This window comes from Carica papaya, chromosome 6 (assembly GCF_054855325.1).
Source record: "Carica papaya isolate Zhongbai chromosome 6, ASM5485532v1, whole genome shotgun sequence".
In the NCBI taxonomy this organism is placed as follows: Eukaryota; Viridiplantae; Streptophyta; class Magnoliopsida; order Brassicales; family Caricaceae; genus Carica; species Carica papaya.
Window position 1 is genome coordinate 3,328,403 of NC_142314.1, and position 21,062 is coordinate 3,349,464.

General features: G+C 34.9%; 5 protein-coding genes across 8 annotated transcripts; 4 read left to right on the forward strand and 1 right to left on the reverse strand.

Moving 5' to 3' along the window:
- Nucleotides 1–3,849: 3,849 nt before the first annotated feature.
- LOC110816593 (putative amidase At4g34880) lies at nucleotides 3,850–6,159 on the forward strand. Its single transcript, XM_088223471.1, is given in 6 exon segments — nucleotides 3,850–4,476; nucleotides 4,625–4,761; nucleotides 4,763–4,834; nucleotides 5,039–5,281; nucleotides 5,389–5,587; nucleotides 5,684–6,159. Coding segments are annotated over 6 exon segments (1,569 nt in total). The 5' UTR covers nucleotides 3,850–3,921; the 3' UTR covers nucleotides 6,047–6,159.
- Nucleotides 6,160–6,410: 251 nt separating this feature from the next.
- LOC110816538 (dirigent protein 4-like) lies at nucleotides 6,411–7,235 on the forward strand. Its single transcript, XM_022044769.2, has one exon. The coding sequence runs from the start codon at nucleotides 6,570–6,572 to the stop codon at nucleotides 7,131–7,133; it is 564 nt and encodes a 187-aa protein (XP_021900461.1). The 5' UTR covers nucleotides 6,411–6,569; the 3' UTR covers nucleotides 7,134–7,235.
- A 1,476-nt stretch (nucleotides 7,236–8,711) lies between these two features.
- On the forward strand, nucleotides 8,712–9,558 carry LOC110816532 (dirigent protein 23-like). Its single transcript, XM_022044761.2, has one exon. The coding sequence runs from the start codon at nucleotides 8,807–8,809 to the stop codon at nucleotides 9,383–9,385; it is 579 nt and encodes a 192-aa protein (XP_021900453.2). The 5' UTR covers nucleotides 8,712–8,806; the 3' UTR covers nucleotides 9,386–9,558.
- Nucleotides 9,559–11,917: 2,359 nt separating this feature from the next.
- On the forward strand, nucleotides 11,918–12,679 carry LOC110816592 (mitogen-activated protein kinase kinase kinase 20-like). The gene has a single exon (XM_022044844.2). The coding sequence runs from the start codon at nucleotides 12,052–12,054 to the stop codon at nucleotides 12,625–12,627; it is 576 nt and encodes a 191-aa protein (XP_021900536.2). The 5' UTR covers nucleotides 11,918–12,051; the 3' UTR covers nucleotides 12,628–12,679.
- Nucleotides 12,680–14,298: 1,619 nt separating this feature from the next.
- TOC120 (translocon outer complex protein 120) lies at nucleotides 14,299–20,255 on the reverse strand. Of its 4 annotated transcripts, none has more exons than XR_015821428.1 (2): nucleotides 15,773–20,255; nucleotides 14,299–14,618 (listed from the first exon to the last, which is right to left on the reverse strand). XR_015821428.1 is itself a non-coding variant. In XM_088222407.1 (2 exons), exon 2 carries the CDS (start codon nucleotides 19,752–19,754, stop codon nucleotides 15,870–15,872), a length of 3,885 nt encoding a protein of 1,294 aa, XP_088078533.1. In that variant the 5' UTR covers nucleotides 19,755–19,777; nucleotides 20,081–20,255; the 3' UTR covers nucleotides 15,579–15,869. The 4 variants fall into 4 exon arrangements, 1 of the variants encoding a protein (XP_088078533.1); XR_015821429.1 differs by lacking the exon at nucleotides 14,299–14,618 and adding an exon at nucleotides 14,674–15,095; XR_015821430.1 differs by lacking the exon at nucleotides 14,299–14,618 and adding an exon at nucleotides 15,231–15,417.
- Nucleotides 20,256–21,062: the final 807 nt, after the last annotated feature.

Genomic DNA, 21,062 nt, shown 5'->3' on the forward strand with positions numbered 1-21,062 from the left:
TATATTAAACAATATTAACAGAGAATTCAATTTAATTTTATACAAATAATTTTATAAATCAATTTAATTTTAAATTAAATTTTATAACAATCTCAATTATTATAATAGTCACCCATATTATATTATTACACTATTAATATAATAACCCAAAAAAAATAAATATTAATTTTCAATTTTAAAAATAAAAAAACATAATTTATTTACAATATTGATTATATTCTCGTTAGTAAAAAATATAATAATATTCTATTTAAATCAAAAATTTTATTTATTTAATTAAATTAAATACTCGTTAGTATACGATCTCATAAATTTAATACTAAACCGATAGTAAATTGATCAAACTAATTCTTTTTTGTACAACTTGCTTATTCTTTTCTCTCCAATATGATCAAGCCTACAATGATAAAAATATGTATAATTTACTTGATCACCTCTTTTTTCTTAAAACTAGAAACACGCAAAATTGAGTTTTCATTCATATAAGGTAAAATATAAATATCATGTTGGAGATAACCATTTGCATATAAATCATCATCATGATAAATAAAACAAACTTTATTATTTAAAATAATACGAAAACTATATTGGTCCAAAAAAGATATTAAAATTATGTTCAAAACAAATTTAGGAACGTAATAACAATTCTCTAACAAAAGTACTTTGCCTGTAGGCATCATAAGATAAATTGATCCTACAGCTAGAGCTGCAACTTTTGTACCATTACCAACTTGAAGATTAACTTAACCTTTCTTCAATCTTCTATTAATCTATAATCTCTACAACCTATTGTAAATGTTAAAATGATTACTGGTATCTAATACCCATATAGACGGATTAATAGAAATTATAGAAATTATGAAAACACTTTTCATTAAGATCTTATCTTGTTTCTTATCTTTCAGAGATGCAATATACTCCTTGCAGTTTCTCTTCCAATGCCCTTTCTTCTTGCAAAAGAAATATTCAACATCAGAATAGTCAGCTTTTGTCTTACCTTTGGGTTTTATCGCACCACCCTTAGGTGCAGCGGACTTTTTGGGCTTCTTCTTACCCTTACCCTTCTTTTTAGAAGAGTTGTCAACCAATATGACAGTTTCTTTCTTCTTCTCAGATGCAATTTGATTCTTATAATCAATCAACATATTGAACATCTTATGAAGATCATAATTTATTTTATTCATATTGAAATTAATAATAAATTATGAAAAAGACTCAGGTAGTGATTGAAAGATCAAATTTTGATAAAGTTCTTCACCCAATGTGCACCCTAATTTTTAAAGTTCTTCAATAAGATCAATTACGTTTAAAACATGGGGCCTAACTGGAGGGTAATTACGTTCAACTTGGATCTAAATAAAAACTTAGATAACTGGTATCTAGTTGTCTTACTTTGTGCACCATACATCTTCTTAAGATGATCGATGATTGCACGTGGATCTATATCCTCATGTTTCCTCTGGAGTTCAGAACTCATAGAAGTAAGAATAATACATTTGGCAGTAAGACAATCTGTCAAGTACTTCTGAAAATCCTTGACTGTCTCAGCATCATTTCATTCTTAGGTGGGGTCTCTCTGGCAGGCTTATCGATTATGTCAATAAGCTTTTCATGCATGAGAATAATTCTTAGATTTCGATACCAGTCATCAAAATTTGGTCCAACTAATTTATTGACATCAAATATGTCACGCAGTGATATAATAAACATATTGAGAAATCTAAAATTTAAGAAAAAAAAAATGCAGTAATATAGGAATACATTTACAAATATCATAAAGAAATTGACTTTTATCTAAATGATATTTCTACTAAATAAATCAAACAATTTTAAGAAATCTATATTTCAATTTAGTGGAATAAAAGAATCTTCTAGCAATATGAATGAGCCACTCGGTAGTCAAGTCGATTCTCACACATATTTTAAAGGTAAGTACTGTTACCAATTGTATTCCTAGACAACTTCCATAAATTGCTCTATACCAAATAGTCTCCTAGTTGTCAGGTCGTTTCTATTAGTACAGTTGAGTTCAACCATTATAATGAAAAACAATTAATAAAATTTCATATTTTCTGAATAATCCAGATAATTGATATAAAATTGAAATAATTATTTTTATATATGCATCTTATGCAACAAATAATTTTATTTTATTCTCAAACTACAAATCTCCTGATTGTCAGATCGTTCTTTGTAAACAAAAATAAATAAATTTATTTATTTTGATGGTAAGCTATATAATAAAATATCTTATATATTATTATCATGAACTTAATTTTAAATTAAATAATATAATTATCAAAATAATTATAAAAACATAATGATCAAATCACTAATATAAAATTAATCTTGTTTAAATTATCTACAATTAGTCCTAATAAATTTACTTCATATGTAAGACTTAATTCAAAATTACACAAAGGACAAACATACATGTAATAATTAAAAATTAAATATGATATATATTTACGATTAAAAATTTCAAAAATTAATGTAAATATATAGACAAAATATTCAAAAATAATAATTTTTTTGACTCACACATTACATACACATTTACATATCTATATATATATCATATATAAATTCTCTAATTTAATTTTTAAATAATTAAAATAATTAATCTATTTAGCAAAACTCAAAACACTCGTTAGTGTGCGACCCCATAGGTTCAACACTAAACCGGTAGCAAAGTGGTCAAACTAATTTACTTATTAAGGTTGACATCTAGCAACACTGCTCAACGACCATATAATATGAAATGTACAATTACTCTTAACAACTTGCTAAAGAAATATGTAATATTTCATTCCGTCATTATTGTTGCGGGTTAACCCTAAGATATGATTTGACCGTCAAATCACAATAGGTAACTAATTATGTTTCATGTCAATTATAATTGATTAATGAATGATATAAGAAACTCTTTTTTTCATTCATTCAACTGTCATGACTAATGTCTTAATTTATTCATTATAATAAATGACAATATAAATCTTAAATTTATTACCTAAGTTGACAGATTCTACCTTAACCAATCATTAATTTTATAAGAATTTAATCACACTCAATATCCTTTCAATTATAGTTCTATGACCATAGGTGTTCATAATCAAAGTATAAAAAATGACTTATCAATTATTATGATGATTTCAGGTTTAAGAAAATTCTTACATCTCATCAAAATAAGAGAATACTCTATTGACAATTTAAGTTAATATTACTCATTAGAAATTTTTAATTAAATCAGTTCAATAATCATATCTCCATATGCATAATCTATATATGTGATTTAATTAATGAGATTAATTAATCTTTATCTTATAGAGACTATCACATATATATTAGTTTTACTAAATTATTAATATTTTATTTTGATTATTTAACGACTAAAAATATTTTAAATTAAATTATAAAAGGTTTTTACTTTCATTATCAAGATCTCCATCTTGACGTAAAATCTATAAATTTAATTAAGAACTTTATCATATAAATTAAACGATATGATAATAAAATATTATTGTCATATATTAAAATAAATTATCAAATAATAATGTATTTAATATATTACAGGAATAATTGGATCTTGATCATAATAGTTATATCTCCAACACTGGAGAGATATGTTAACGTTACTCTTGATATAACCTTTAGTCTTTTCATGTAAACAAGAATCACTAATTTAAATTCTTGAAAAAATATTACAATAATAGAATATGGGAATTGAATCAGATTTTTTCCCTGTTAATTTCAATTAAGAAATATTACTTTGAACCCAGAAAAGATTAAGAAATACTGGTTGACTTCACTAATTTTTTCTGCAATATCAGTGGCTTACATCTTTCACATCTCATCGACATCTACAAGACCAAAAAATTGACCCGGTTGACTTGGCCCAATTCTCTTAGTTGCAGATTTGCCATGGCGACCCATCCTTCACCACTGAATTTTCCTCTCGTTTCACCAATCTTTCTAATTCTCCTCACAATACTCTCATCTGGGTCTAACACCATTCATGGAAATTCATTCACATTCAAAGAGACAACCATAAAAGACATCCAACTCGCTTTCAAGCGCAACCAACTTACCTCCAGGCAACTCATTGAGTTCTACCTGAACGAAATCCGCAGACTCAACCCGGTCCTTAAAGGTGTCATAGAGGTGAACCCAGATGCAATTCAGCAAGCTGAGAAGGCTGACCACGACCGCAAGGTCAAGGCACGAGCTGGCTCACTGGGTCCGCTACATGGTATTCCCATTCTGCTAAAAGATAACACCGCAACCAAGGACAAGCTCAACACGACAGCGGGCTCTTACGCACTGCTTGGTTCTGTAGTGCCACGAGATGCTGGTGTGGTAACCAAGTTGAGGAAAGCCGGTGCCATTATCTTGGGAAAGACTAGCTTGACCGAGTGGGCAGCTTTTAGATCTTTTGAGACACCAAATGGCTGGTGCCCTAGAAGTGGCCAAGGAAGGGTAAGAAAACTTTTAACTCTTGCTTCTTGCAATTCTTGACTAATTATGTTATAATCTGTTTGGTTGTTAACTTTCATCTGCACTCTGCATATTGAAGTATGTACTTAAGATGATAAATTAAGTAGAAATCCTTGAGTATGGAATGCAGAATCCTTATGTTTCATCGGCGGAAACTTGTGGGTCAAGCAGTGGATCAGCAATATCGGTAGCAGCAAACATGGTGACAGTGTCACTGGGAACAGAAACTGATGGCTCAATTTTATGTCCATCAAGTTATAATTCCATTGATCAAACCTACTGTTGGCCTTACTAGCCGATCTGGGGTCATTCCAATCTCTCATAGACAGGACACTGTTGGGTATGTTTGGAACAGTTCTTAGCTTAGATTGTGGTTGAAACTAATGAATTAAAAATTAAAATAAAGTTTAGATTTCTAAATTTACTTATTCCGAACTGTAATTTTCTCAAAACATAGTAAACGAGAAGATAGAAAATGGAACTTAGGATACTTGATGATCTTGCTGGACATGATGAAGTCTAAAATGAAGTTTGTGTTGTTTAGGCCAATGTCCAGGACAGTGACAGATGCAGTATATGTGCTTGATGCCATTGTAGGCATTGATCCGAGGGACAAAGTGACAAGGGAGACATTAAAATACATTCCTCGTGGAGGCTACACGCGATTTTTGAGGCCTGATGGACTAAGAGGAAAGAGACTAGGTATAGTCAGATATCCATTCTTCAGTTTTCCGAAAGGATCTCCAGATCCAACTCAAGTTTTCGAGCACCATTTCCGGACACTAAGGTATAACGAACCATACCATGTTTTATTAATAGGCAGAGCCATTGTGTTCTACACTAGAAGTAACTAATAATCTTATGGATTTATGGTGGCTTTGTTGAAAATTATAGGCAAGAAGGTGCCGTCTTGGTTGACAATCTTGAAATATCAGACATTGACAGTGTTGTAGATTGGGACAAAAGCGGGGAAGGTGTTGCACTGCTATCCGAGTTTAAGTCGGATCTAAATAGGTACCTGAAAGAGTTGGTCGTCTCTCCTGTTCGATCCCTGGCAGATATCATAAAATTCAATAAAAGATTTGCCAAAAAGGTAAGGTTCCTGTAGAGTCATCTAAGCCTTTGGATTCAAGAAATCAATTCTTGAATCTTGAAGAAGACTGTTTCCTTTTTGTTTTTGATTTTGTAGGAGAAGATTAAGGAGTATAGACAAGAAATTTTTCTTGCAGCTGAAGCAACGGATGGAATCAGGGAAATAGAGAAGGCAGCATTGAGGAACATGACAAGACTGTCGAAAAATGGATTTGAGAAGTTGATGAAGGAGAAGAAGCTGGATGCCATGGTTAGTCCTTGTCCGGACTTTTTGAGTAGTGTTCTTGCCATTGGAGGGTTTCCAGGAATTAGTGTTCCTGCTGGATATGACAGTGAAGGAGTGCCTTTCGGAATTTGCTTTGGGGGTTTGAAAGGCACAGAGCCAAAGCTGATAGAGATTGCTTATGGTTTTGAACAAGCTACTAAAATAAGGAAGCCTCCTACAATTTTAAACAACTAAGAATTGATGATTCAAGATTTTGTTTTTTTCTTGAGGGCCTTTTAATAAGTTTTCCTCAGTACATTTTTGTTAAAAATATCCAGGAAATATTAATTGGACCATGCTCTATGGAATCCAAATGAGTCATAGTTAGAATAGTTTTCTAAAAAGATATATATTTTACAAAGTAATATATATATATATATTCATTATTATATAATCTATTAATAAGAATACAGAAATATAGAGTAACTTAAACTTATAATTTTTCATTAAAAAATGTACTATAATTGTTAAAAATTATTAAATATATTTACCTGATGTGGATCTATCTAATCCTTTGAATTTTAATCATCTCAGAACCAAACCTATACATATGGTGAGAATCATTTTCATACATTTATGACCCCCTAAAAGAGCACTCAGCATTTACTCCTTTTTCACATGCATTGAATCTCCCCTATCCATCTATGTCATATAAAACGGAAGGGTAGACAGAGAACAATAATGGTGATAAAACACAACTTCAAAAAAAATATCAACAATGGCGAAAACTAAACTATTCAATTTCAAGGGTATAATTCTTCTCTTCCTCTGCATCGCATTTGTTCATACACATGGCGGCTACCATTCACAGAGCGTTCCATTACCGTCGACCATGCAAGAGAAAATCACCAACCTCCACTTCTTCATGCACGACATAGTAGGCGGCCAGAACCCAAGTTCAGTCCGCGTCGCCAAAGCAAAAGGAAGCTCGGAGCAGCTGGGTGAGTTCGGCAACCTGATGGCGATCAACGATCCGTTGACGGTGGGTCCTGAGCTGAGCTCGGGAGTGATTGGGAATGCGCAGGGGCTGTACGTGTTTTCTGACAGAAGTGAATCAAGCTTGGTGGCGTACTTTGATTTTGGGTTCACGGCGGGGGAATTCAACGGCAGCTCCATTAGTATGATGTCGAGGAATGTGGTGTTGAATGCAGAGAGGGAGATGGCGGTGGTTGGTGGCAGAGGTAAGTTTAGGATGGCGAGAGGTTTTGCTGAGCTTAAGACTTGCTCGATGAATAGTACAGAAGCCATTGTTGAGTATAATGTCATGGTTTTTCATTACTGAGTTTTGTATTTGAATAAAAGGAAAGATGAGAGAATAGTAGGCTACATTTATCTTATTCCTGTTTCTAACATCATAATCCAATTGAACACAACCAAATTTTCTACTCAAACTTACGATTAATATATATATATATATATATCTATCATCTTGTATCACATATAGCTAGTAGATTTCTTTGATTAATATATATCAAACATTATGACTGATGATTAAATATTATAGATAATTTATAATATATTTTATAAAATCATGATATTCAAATAGTATGCGTGAATATTAACCATCAGATTATTATCTTAATAGTAATTATAGAATATTTTTTATAATTTACGCAAGACTATTTATTATATAATAAAATTCAGTAATTACTTGATTATATATATATATATATATATATGTAAATATGGTCTCTATATAATGTATGTGAGAGAGAGATGATTAAAAAGAAAAAAGAAAATATGGAAATAGGTAGCAAGAGCTCAGTCCAAAATGGGAAGATTGTAAAGCAGGCCTTGCTCAATTTTTAAAACCCAATGAAGGACGTGACTAAGTGGACTGAGCCAAACCGACCCATTAGTTTCTGTCTGGCATGGTCCAATCTGTAACATTAATTAATTGTATAATATAATAAATTATTTGATGTTTCTGTCAGAATATATGGCAAATCAATGGCAGTAAAAATCAATCTTAACAGGTCAAAAACACTAATGTGAAGAGTAGCAACGAAGAGAGGAATCGGCCAAACGATTCCTGGGTCTTCTTCCCCTGCTCCTCTGCATCGCCGGAGCAGAAGAAAACCATCAAACTCCGTTTCTTCTTCCTCGTCGCCGGAGCAGAAAGAAGCGTTCGGCAACGTGCAAGAGTCAACTTGTGAGGCTGCTCTGTTAGGTGCTAATTAGACGTGCAAGAGAGGAGGAAGAGGAAGAGGAAGAGAAAGAAATAATAGTTATAATTGTCCTCTTAAAGATTTGATTTTTAAGATTGTGTGAGGATTTTATCACATGAGTTTTCGTGCATAAAAAAAAAAATTCAGATTCTCCTTGATTAATTTTAAAGATATACTTGACATAAATTAGACAATCTTTTAATACATAAATTATATAATCAACTTAGGGATAATGATACAGTTAATACACTATGAATGAATATAAGAAGAAAATAATAGAAGAAATTAAGAGCTCTATAATCTCTCAAAATGAAATCCATGAGGACCCAGATTTAAATAGTAGGTTACCAAATGCACTTATAGATTACATGTACAAAATAATATATATATATATATACATATATATTCAAATACAAAAGAAACCCATATGTATTACTTAGATGCACGTTTATATAAAATAAAGTTTAAAGATTTTTTTTTATATATGCACCAAATATAATCAAATTATTTTCTAGAATCATAACAAACACACTTACAACTACTCCAAATTTTGAACACGGACCCTCTATCCTTGGAAAATACAGTCAGACTGAAGAAAAATAAAACATTAAAGTGGTTCTATATATATACGTATACGTATCTATATGTATATATATAGAAATTAGTTTAACTCCCTTTGAATCATAGGCATAACCTTTTAAACACAATTCAATATTTCTCGTTGTAAAAAGTCTAATTTCTTATCTCCTCCAAATTCCTCTGTGCAATCTTCTTCAAACTTGCAGAGATGGTGATGGCGAGATTAGCCCCAACTAGGGTTATCCTCATGATCATCTGCTTGCTTGCCTCCGTGCCATGGTGGGCTCATGGCTCTCACGCAGTGAGCTGGGCCAAGAAGACGAGTCTCGAACCCAAAAAGAAGACCGTCACAAACCTCCAATTCTATTTTCACGACATACTCAGCGGCCAGAACCCGACAGCCATCAGGGTGGCTCAGGCCGCCGGCACCGACAAATCGCCCACCTTGTTCGGAGTTGTGATGATGGCCGATGATCCATTGACGGAGACACCGGACCCGAAATCGAAGCTTCTGGGTCGGGCTCAGGGAATTTATGCTTCGGCGGGTCAAGAAGAGTTGGGTCTGCTCATGGCCATGAACTTCGGATTCTATGATGGGAAATACAATGGCAGCTCTATAAGTATTCTGGGGAAGAATAATGTGGTGCATCCGGTGAGAGAGATGCCGATTGTCGGCGGCACCGGGATTTTCCGGCTGGCACGCGGCTATGCGGTCGCGAAGACATATTGGTTTGATGCTAAAACCGGTGATGCTATAGTTGGCTACAACGTTACGGTTATCCATTAAGATCTTGATCTATAAACACACACACACACATATATATATATATGCTAATTGATTTTTTCATTTAGCTATTTATCAGTCGTTCTCTTTTTGATATTTCACGATTATGAGACATCATGGTTTTTCTAGTTGTACTTCTTAAATAAAATTTCATGTTCCATGGTTTTAGGTGTGAAGGTATCTTGTATCAAGACACTTTTTAATTGAATTTTTACATTAAACCTGTTGAAATTAGTTTATAATTTTAAAAATTTACGTTAAACTCATTCAAAGTAGTGATTTGTAATCTTAATTTTTTACGTACGTCTCGAAGAAACATGCACTTTGATGATGTCCCGCCCAGGAAAGAGACTCGAGAGTCCTAATAACCCCGCTAATTCAATATAGATTCTACATCTTGAAACCAAGTCAATTTTGGAGCCGCACTGTGATAATAGAACCAACCAACCAACAAAAAAGCATTAAGACTGCAAAAATCAATGCACCAATTGCAGCATAATAGAGTGTTGCAATTTACTAGTTATTCGCCAAACCCTGAAAAAGAGATTATTTGCATTCCTCGTAAACCTCCGCCCTCATCGCCATCCAAGATTTTGGGTAAAATTAGAAAGTAATATTAACAAAAATTAAAATTTAATGATTAAACATAAAACCCACATTTTAAAAATACTTTAAAAAATTTTGACTTACCCATAAATTTAAAAGAAAGTATCTTTAGTTATACAAAAAAAAAAAAAAGAAAAAAAAAAATTCAACCTTAGTTTTAGTCAATTAGTAAATACTTGTTTTCTAATAAATTGACTTATTTATTTTTAATTAGCATAATTTCCATAATAACTAATTAAGTGGGTAACCTAATCTTAGATATTTTGATGTTAATGTCAAAATTCAACAACCTAATTTATGAAAGGTGGCCTAATGCTTTTGATGACTTCCCCTCCAATACGATCAAATTTCCAATCCTCCTCTTCTATAAAATATATGCACCCCACAATTAGAAACTTTCACCTTATATTTAAAACAAGTTTTAAATTTTTGTAGAATTTATTTTGTAAGTTCACACTTAATCAATTAAAAGATTATGAAAATTTTTAATGATTTAATAATAAAAATATATTTTATTTAGACATAATACATTAAAGAAACCTCTGTACTATTCAAACAAATTTAAATACTATTTTTTCGACTTAAATACAACATGAACTTTTAAATTTTCTCATAATAAATCTTTACCATTAACAGTATACTTAACATTATTAGACAAATATACGTGTAGTAACTGATACATCTATATGAATATCATATTTTAAAATTATTATTAGTGTTACAATTACGTGGTTGTCATAATGATATTTATTTTCTTTTTTATCTTATTTTTAAATAGTTTTAACTTAAATATTAAATTTTTAAGAGATAAAAATAAAAAAAAAATTCTTTAATGTCCATGTTACTCAAATGCTTTTCAATCACTTTCTAAACGCCATCACTTATTTTAATAATATTTAAAAATATATTATTATAAAAAAATAAATAAATTAACAACGATAGAACCAATCACGTGATTGTTATATTGATAGTATTTTTTAAATTTAATATCCACGTAAACAAATTTTTTTATTATGTAAATATTTATATAATAGTGTTAAATATGCAGTTAGTTACTAATAAAGATATTTCTGAAAAAAAAAATTAGAAGTGTAAGTTTTTATGTGGAATAAGAAATTTAAATTTAAAATTCTATAATATTTTCGAATGTATTATTTTTGTATATGAAATTTTATAAGAGACTAATTTTATTATTTCCTAAAAAAATATATCTATTCCTTGAAATTAACTATAATTATACAAAGAAAAATACACATAAAATTTCATAATTTGTTCAAAAGATGGCTCATAAATGAATTCCCATTCCTACAGAAAGCTAACCAATTCCATGCAAGTGCGCGCGTACAATGGGTGCCTTCGAAATTCTAACACCCTGGAAAAACAAAACGCAGCCGTTTCTAAAACAGGCTTCTTTAAAACAAAACGCACCGTTTTTAGTCGCCACCGGGCAATTCATGCCATTAACCCGACCTGCGCAGCAAGTTCTTAATAATAACTGATCTCTCTGGGAAAATTGATGATCATAATCTCACATTATCCAATCTTCTCAGTTCTACCCACAAAGCCCGGAAATCAAATCCTAACTGTTTTACCTCCAAAAAAATTAAAATATAAAAAATCCTAAACCGTGTCGTAAATGGACAACTAGCTATGCGTATATTATATATATACACATACACATCTTTCTCGCTCGGTATATAGTCTCCACATGGATCCTACTTAATTTTCTCTGTCAAAAGATCTTCATCAGATTGCTCGGTCAAGGTACTCACGGGGTAGTGCATCTCGCCGTCAAAAGTAACGCCGGCAATCCCCAGTATGTCGCCGTCAATTCTTCCTCTTTATCCAAGTGCAGCTCACTCGTCAAGGAGAATCGCGTTCTCTCTAAATTCACTGGGTACCCGAACGTGATTCAGTGGTATGGGAATGAGCTGAGCACGGACGCAAATGGTTTCCAGGTTTACAGGTTGATTCTCGAATACGCACCGCACGGCACTCTTCTCGACTTGATAAGAACCTGCGCCGGCATAGTACCCGAACCCATTGTCCGGTCATTCAACCGGATGATTCTCGAAGGGCTCGCTTGCATTCACGACAAGGGTGGTTTTGTCCACTGCGATCTTAAGCCAGAGAATATTCTTGTCTTCCCTCCAGTCGATGGGAATTCGCTGTGCCATCTCAAGATTGCTGATTTCGGGTTGTCAAAGGAGCCTGGAGAAGAGGAGTTGGAGGCTGCGGTCGGCGTGAGTTGGAAGTTTAATTTCAGGGGAACTCCAATGTACATGTCGCCGGATTCTTTGAAGAACGGAAGCATAACGCCGTCGCTTGATATCTGGTCTCTTGGGTGCGTTGTCATGAAGATGCTCAGTAATAGAGCGCCGTGGAATCATCTAGACCTTGAAAATCTTTTTCTGCAACTCGTTCGTACAGTTGAACCGCCGGCGGTACCGGAAAACCTGTCGGAGATGGCGAAAGATTTCTTGAGCAGGTGTTTCTTGATGGACCCTGATGAGAGGTGGACTGCCAACATGCTTCTCCTCCATCCTTTCGTGTATCCCAATATGATGAATTTTGGTGATGGAGAGATGGTGTCAGGAGATTCTTCGAGAAGTGGTCGAGTTTACATAAAGATTACTTAGGATGTTTTTTGCATGTAATGATATCTAAAGGTTCTCGTTATTTTGAAAGTAATGATAATATTTTAATGACTGTATCAGCTAATTTTTATAAACGTAGGAATGTCAAATTAATTGGAAAAACTATATTTGAATTTTCTTATAAAAAAAATAGCTCAAGAAATGAATTTATTAAGTATTGTAAAATTAATTTGTTAATTTTCCTTTAGAACCATCCATCATTATCAATATACATATATATATATATATATATATTCGGATGGCGCGCGAATTTGAGTCCGCTTAAGAAATATCACAACGGTCAAATTTTCAAACCAACCCTACTGCAGCATTAAACTCACGCCACCGAATTACACTTGTCTGTAATAGCATCAGTTTTATCACTTAATACACATGTCTATACAATATCATCTGCTACAATGGATTATCTGTAATTCTTTTTTTTTGAACTTTTTTTCCTTGGTTTTGATGTTTAAACTTGAGAGAAATTCTCCCTACATATATTTAATCTATTTTATTAAAATTTTCTTATCGTCACCCAGCTCCTGAAGATTTAAAGTTCAATATGAAAAAAATGCTATTAAGATCTTCGAAGCCCTATAAGCTTGAGTGTCTGGAAGTGAATTTAGTTTAGATTACAATCAAGGAAATATTATTATTAGAGGAAGATAGGGTTTAACTTGCCAGAGGAGCAGTCTGTGATTTCTTTTTCCTAAATTTCTATGATAACTATCGGTTTAGATTTTCATCTAGATCACATGGATCCAACACTGTACATTATGTGTTTATGTTTTACTTTAACATTGCATTCTTATTTTTGACATATTAATAAAACTTTCCTGTTTTGGTCGATTAATCTTGAGTTATGCTTACAGAGCTTCGCTTCATAATATTATAGATCTAAATCTTAAAACAGTGAATCCCACAAAAACCCATTTCAAATCTTCTTCTCCAATCATAAATGAACTTTCCCGATAGTATGCAACTGTTTGTGTTCATTCACCTCACCAACTAATAATATATATATATATATATATATGCTAAACTCGAAGTTACAACATCAATTACTACTTTTAACTGAAATGACTAATATATCATTTTCTTTATGAAAGTATACTCAGAATCGACTGTGTTCCCATACGTCATTATCTAAAAGTTGTATTATATATATTCGCGCAAACTAGCGGGAACATGCACGGTATAATTGATGGAACTTTCTCTTCCAACTAATAAATTTGTGGGGTACATCTAACAATCATACTTGAAGTTATTGCCCGCTTCAATCCAATAATTAGCTTATATCAGTCATGTCTGTTAATCAATGTCTTGCCCGATCCAAGAATCAAACACCAGAAAGATGCTTCACATAAAAGTCTTGGAATATCGTGCTATAAATCCTTTGGCATGTAGCTCTTGAAGGATTCTAATGGCAGCTTCTGATAATTAAACTCAACATAAGAAAAAGATAAGATAAATTCAATAATGCCTTATGAAAACCTAGATAGAGATAAGAAAACTTTTCTTTGGGTCACAAGAAAATTCTCACTTTTAATATATACCCAGATTATCTCACACACCTACTTTCTTGTTCAGCTACCTCTCAAGCGGTATACTTTTTTCCCCAAGTCCCACTTCTCAAATGAAAATGAGACTCTTAACGTTTCTCTCATTAACTTTACCAATGAATTTTATCTGGTCATTGACTTTGAATCGGTAACGAGAACAAGTTTATAGAACTAAACTCTCTCATTGATCTTCAATGAGGTTCCAAGTGCCAACAAAGAGCTACTCAAAATTTGCCATAGAACTAGTCTAAATCCTTAATTAACATATGAATGAGATGAATTACAGTTTTCAAAATCTTCTATGCTAGCAAGATATATGAACCATAACTAAGAAAAATGTGTACAATAGACCAGAGTGACGGATGCCGTTGGAACCAAGTCACCACTTGCAGTTCAAGTTGAAGGAAGAAGAATCCAAGAATAGAGCTCCTGATTATCATTAGAAGCAGATAAAACCATCAATCTCTCCAGGAACATTTAAGCATCAGTAATTGAGTTCAATTGATAGTTGTAAGGTCTTTTAACCTTTGAGGGTTAAAGTTCATTTTCCTTCATCCAGCTAATTTACATTTTCAAACAAATATTACAATTGGTGATAATTCTCACTATTTGTCATGCTTCTGAACTGTTTTAATGCATGAACATCTAGGTATAGCAGTCCCCACTCCCCGTCAACATGAACAATTCAACTATAAAAATGTAATACAAGAGCCAGCAGACAAATTTATCTTATACAACAAAAACAAACTGCACAAGAATAAAGAAGCGGTAACAGCGTCTTTTGGTGAAAAATGCATAATTACAAGCAAGAGAACTCTGAGGTTCTGCAAGTTCTGCAGGTTTTGCCTGTCCCAGAATACAGGAAGTCCAGAAGCCAAAGTTTGGAAATCAAAGATTCTTTAGAGCCTGCATTGAACAGGCAGTAGAATAGTTCTGATTATTTCCTTTTAAAAAGAACATATTTGGCTTGTGCTGGAGTTGGCTGATGAATCGACTAAAGATAGGTTTGATGGCTAAAGAATGTAGAAGAGGTGTAACATCTACATAAATGTCACCCTAGATTTATTGATAGAAGGTCCAGTAATAATGACATCAAACAAATCAACTTCCAAACTCCCATGATATAAACTCTTCTTCCCTATCAACACCGCAACAGAAAAGATAAACACCTTACTTCAGATAGATTAATGATGTCTACCATCATATAAACTCTTATCCCCTATCAACACTGCAACAGAAAAGATAAACCCAAAAGCAAGCTTTCTAAGATAAATTGGAAGAATGCAGGGGCATAGAAACTGAACAGAAGAAAAAAAGTAACCCATCAGCCCCTTCAAAATAAATCATCTTTCATACCCACACTAGAAATGCAATTTATATGGGCAAACAAGAAGGAAAACTAAGAATCAGATTATGGAAACAAAAATACCATGTGCAAAACATCTAACAAAGAAATAAAAATGGCCACAATCCACTAACAAAACGCTGAATAAGATTTATATAGGAAATTATATATATATTGGGGGAAGGGAAGGGGGTGGGGGGGGAGAGGAGGTAGAAGCAAAAGGAAATCGGCATCTTACTCTTGTTCATGGTTCATGGTAAACATCATGAGATGGTCTTTCTAAATGTTATAACCTTTCACTGCATAGCTGGTGCAGCCCAAGTAATCTCGTTTCATCATTGTCCATACTGCATTTGTTGAGGATAACCAAGCAGCTTTTTGAATAGAGGAAGGAAGCCAATTAAGGCTATTTGGAGTTGTTCTGAGCTATTTAAACGAAGACCAACTTGTCCTGCCCCTCTGTTATTCAAATTGGCACGAGCAATTAAGTTTGTAGATCGCCCAACTGGAAGCTGGCATTGTACATTGCCTCCAATGGCAAGATCTCCATGCCAATCCATGATAGAGAGACCAATGGTTGAAAGAAATCGTCCCAAGGGATAATCTTTATCCCTCAGCTGAGCCTCCAAACTGCCACCATATGCAACATCTCCACGTCCCGTAATTGCTCCACCTGTCATAACCAACCTGAACCGTTTGTTAGCAACCAATTTGTCCTCAAATTTCACTCCAGCTGATAAGGCATCGCCCAAGAGTGTAACAGAAAGACCAGCTGTGGCCTTATTTTTCCTGAAGTTACAAAATCTCATCTCACTCCTTAGAGTATAAGCCAAGTCCTTTCCAACAGTTTGCATGTCAAAACCTACTGAAGTTGCTTTCCCTTCACCATGTTTTATAGAGCTTGCAAGCTCCATTTGGATATTAGCATCTTTCTTGTCCTTTGTAACCTGTCCAGAAAATGAGATTGGTACTTTTTCTTTAACCACAAACAGTCGTTCTACATTTATACCTTCATAACCAACATCATGATCCCATCCATGAGTCTCTAGAACAGGCCTCACAAGCCACTGGGAAGAATCAAGGTAACGATATCGGTGAGTAGGATTATCAGAATCAAAAGAAGCAGGTAGGGCTAGATCTGGCATGGGAACTGGCACTGATGCAGCTCCACTGCTCCCCTCTTCTACATTGTCACCAAAATCGGTTGGCAAATCCTTAGTTGCAGCCGCCATTTGCTTCATAATCTTCCTTCTCCTTTTCTCTTCCTTCAACTGTTTCTTCATAAACAGCTTTTCCCTGTATTCTAGCTCATTAAGATACTCCTTCACCTGGGCTTTAGAAAGCTTAGCCATCTGGGCCTTTGTCAAGCGTTTAAATGGAGGCAATCTATCATATTCTGATTCTTCATCAGAATCTGATGATTCATCCAAATCATCGTCTATATCATCTTCATCACTGAATTGTTCCTCGGGAAGTTTAACCTGTGGTCTCGACTGAAGAAGGGTTGAGAGAAGGAATGGTAAAGGAGGTGCTCTTGATCGAGCGGCAAAAGGCTTCCCAGGTGGACTATCTTGTAACTTTAGAAGAGCATTAGCTTCTGCCAGAATTTTGGATGCAAAGGAGAGCAACAGCAGATGAGGTTTCCAAACTTGACCATTTGGCAACACTCTCTGGCCAGCCCTATTTGTTCTGCAGGCGGAATGATTCTCCACCAATGAAACAGGATTCATGAGCCTCATATCCCCAGCTGCCTGACGGATGGCTTGCTGGACAACATGAGAACGCTGAGTGACAAACATGTCATAACTGGAAGCAGTGCCATTTGGCCCATCAGGTGGAGCAGATGCTGCATGAGTCAAAACCACAATTGCATTAAACCATATAGATGGTCCAAATATCTCAGTGATGGTGCGCAAGAGGGGCATATCACTGAAATCCCTACTTTGCATGTCCAACCGATCAAGATATAACACAATATCTGGAGGTGTTTTTTTAATGAAACGCTTAACAGAGTGCAGGATCTTTTCATTCTGATGTTGATCAGACCATGATGGCAGAAGGCCCGGTGTGTCAATTACCCGCACCCTAATACCTTGCACAGTACCCACAACATCCTGAACTTTCTTTGTTCCTGTTTGAAAAGCATCAGTGCTGAACTTAACTTCATCAAATATGGAATTAATGGTTGCACTTTTACCAACTCCAGTTTTTCCAAGTACCATAATTGTACAAGAGAAATCAAGGGGTTCATGCCCAGCTGCCTCAAGCTGCTCTGCCAGGGCACTTGCACGGTCAAAGCTAAAAGCACCAACACGACCACCATTTCTCCCTCGCAACTGTTCAGCCAAACCAAGTCTATACAAAACCTGTGCCACAACAACATTATGTGGAGTCTGCCCAAGCCTATGTGCGAGCCGTAAAAATTTCACCCTAATCATCTGCAGCTTTTCACGGGTCTCATCATTCTCATCAGCCTCCACATTAGCAGGGTCTTCAATTTGCTGAATTTGTGGATGAGATACACCTCCGTTCGCACGAGGCTGCTGTACTACTCTGGGTGCAGGTTCCAAGAGTGGGGCAGCTCGCCCTAGGCCAGCTGGTCGAGAAGGTGGAGCATGATTCGTAGATTTTGCAGATGACGATGCATTAGCTGGGGTAGAAAGATTCTTGCATTCTCTATTCACTTGAGTGATTGGCTTATTTTCAAGCTCTTTTTCTGCTTTCTTCTCTGGTTTTGCCAACACAGCATGACCATTCTGAACTTCATTAACTTTTTCATCCATTTGTACAGGAAGAGAACTCTTGTTGTTCTCTAACTTTAACTCTGTTGCACCTGCCTGTACCTCCGTTGCAGACTTCTCTAAGGAATGCAAAGTTCCAATAATTGCTCCCTCTTCTTTAACATATGTCTGTGGTTCAGCTGAAGTATATCTAAGAGCACCATTCCCACTTTCTTGATGTTCTGTGGTAGAACTATCCAAAGTTCTCATCACTTCAGCTCCTTTATTATCAGCATCTCCCCTAATACCGTTAGGTTCTACCTCCCCTTTGGCCAAATTTTCATTCACTTCTTTGCCCCCATCACCTTGATGCTCCAGCCGAGTGCAAAAATCAACTGACTCATTTGCACTGCCATCCCCACGTTCATTACACAATATATCCTCCTTTGATTCCTCAGACTTTTTATCTTCAAGGAAAGAGTTACCGCTTAATTCAGTTTCTCCATGAGATTCATGACCACTTCCTGTCACCCTATCGGCATCTCCATTTTCAGTGTTTTCATTAACTGATCTATTCCCCAAATTAACAGATTCAACATCCTCATACTTCCTATTCCCTACAGCAGATTTTATAAATGCCTCATCCCCACCCTTAGAAACTTCGATGTCTCCACTAATGCCAACCTCAGATTCCTCCTTTCCTCCATTCAATTCAACCATTGCAGCCTCCATCTCAGTCCCTCCTTCATCAATCTTATCTGGCACCTCAACCCTATCAGGCTTCTCAACCTCTACACAATACTTCACAACCTCCTTATCCTCACCCTTAGAAGCTCCCACGTCTCCATTGACACCAACATCATTAACCTCCTTTGGTCCACTCAATTCGTCAGCAGTTGCTTGAATTTCAGCCTCCGTTTCATCAATCTTATCTGGAAGCTTAGCCCCATTAGCTTTTTCAACTACAACATCAGACTTTACAATTACCTCATCTCCACCCTTTGAAAAGTCCATGTATTCGTCACCTTCAGCTGCCTCCTTTCCTCCACTCAATTCATCAGCAGCTGCCTCAACTTCAGTCCCTTCATCATCAAACTTATCTAGCACCTGGACCCCATCAGCACTTTCCACGCCAACCGAATCCCCCACCTGACCCTCGATCGAAACCACTGCCGCCTCCTCACCACTCCCAGCCTCGCCTTGAAATCCAAAAGCCTTTTTAATATCATCCGTTTCATTTCCTGCAATAAAATTCTTATCTGCTCGTACTGAACCCGAATTTCCAAAGAAAGAGCCACCACCTCCTGATTCAGGTTTTGGTCCTTCCTCCGGAAAATGTTCTTGGGTACCAACAGCCTCCTCAAAAAGCTCCTCTTCCACATCCTTCGATCCATCAGAGCCCTCCAAAACCTTTTCCTCGGCCTTCTCCTCAGGAACCCTGTCCTCTACAGGCTTCTTCTCTTCCACGTACCCACCAACAACACCATTCCCATTTTCCATTTCAAAAAATGTTGCTTCAGACCCTAGACTCACCAACACCCAGAAGAAACGAATGAAAACCCAGTGAAATAACAGAATGATAAATCGATATATATCGACTGATAAATCAGAAGCACCAAATCGACACAAAAACCCTAGCGCAAAACTGTCTACGAATAAAACAACAGATCCTTCTTTTTCTGATAATTACGACAATATTCTCTAAACATAACAGATCTCCGTATTCCCTTTATTGTTACTGCAAGGTTTTTGCTCCGAAAAAAAGAAGCAAAGCGAAAATGATAAAGGCCATAAACAAATAGCAAACAACAGCACAGAAAGCTCACCGGGTTCTATGGCTGCCAAAGAGAGAGAGAGAGACGGAAAGAGTTTCAGAGAAAGAACAAGAGAGATCACAGAGAGATAGAGGAAAAGATAAAAGGGTCAGTGAGCATCGAAGTAAAATGGGAAGATCTCCTTTCATGTGCTTTACTTTCTGTGTCTCATAGCTACTCTACTTAAAAAAAAAAATTGGCTTGCCAGTAGTACTGAAATTGAAAAAAGAGATAAGAGTTGATCGACGGTCGAGAATAGTCGTGATATTTTTGATCGGACGGATGATGATGACTCATCGCCATCATCGTCAAAGACGCCAAACCGTGCTGACATGGACGAAGGAGGAAATAAAAAAAGGCTACAAAGTTTTGTGTGTAACACATAATGGTCCATGAGTCATCGGCATGTCACGTGACTTAGCCGAAAGAGGGCCAATTTGAGCCGTTCAATTTTCATGATCGATGATCAACTGGGCGGGGCCCACTTCTCTCTTAATCATAATTTTGGAGATTAGGCAGTTGGAATTAACCACTTTTAATGGGGAAAATTTAAGGAAAACGTGATTAATGTTGGATTTTGTCATAACTCAGAATTTTATAATTCTATTTTTCCAATGATGTTTATGCATAATTCATTACTTAAGTGAATAATAATTGTGTGTTATGTAATTTTATATATCGACTAAACATACGCATTTATGTAATTTAAGTATAGGAAATATTTTACTTTTTCTAATCTAATTTTTTTCTTATAAATTAACATTTTTATATAATATAATCCATAATGATATATTTAGGAACATAAATTCATAAATCAATTAAATTATTTTTCAAAATAAAATTAAGTCAACATTAAAAAAATTGAAAATTATGTGAACGTGTAATCATATGTAAAAGGTTTGTTTTCAACGAGGATATTGAGATTGAGGAAAAATAAAAATAAATAAATAAGTCTAAAAGGGCAAAAGTCTCGCCAACTAACACGTGCTACGGT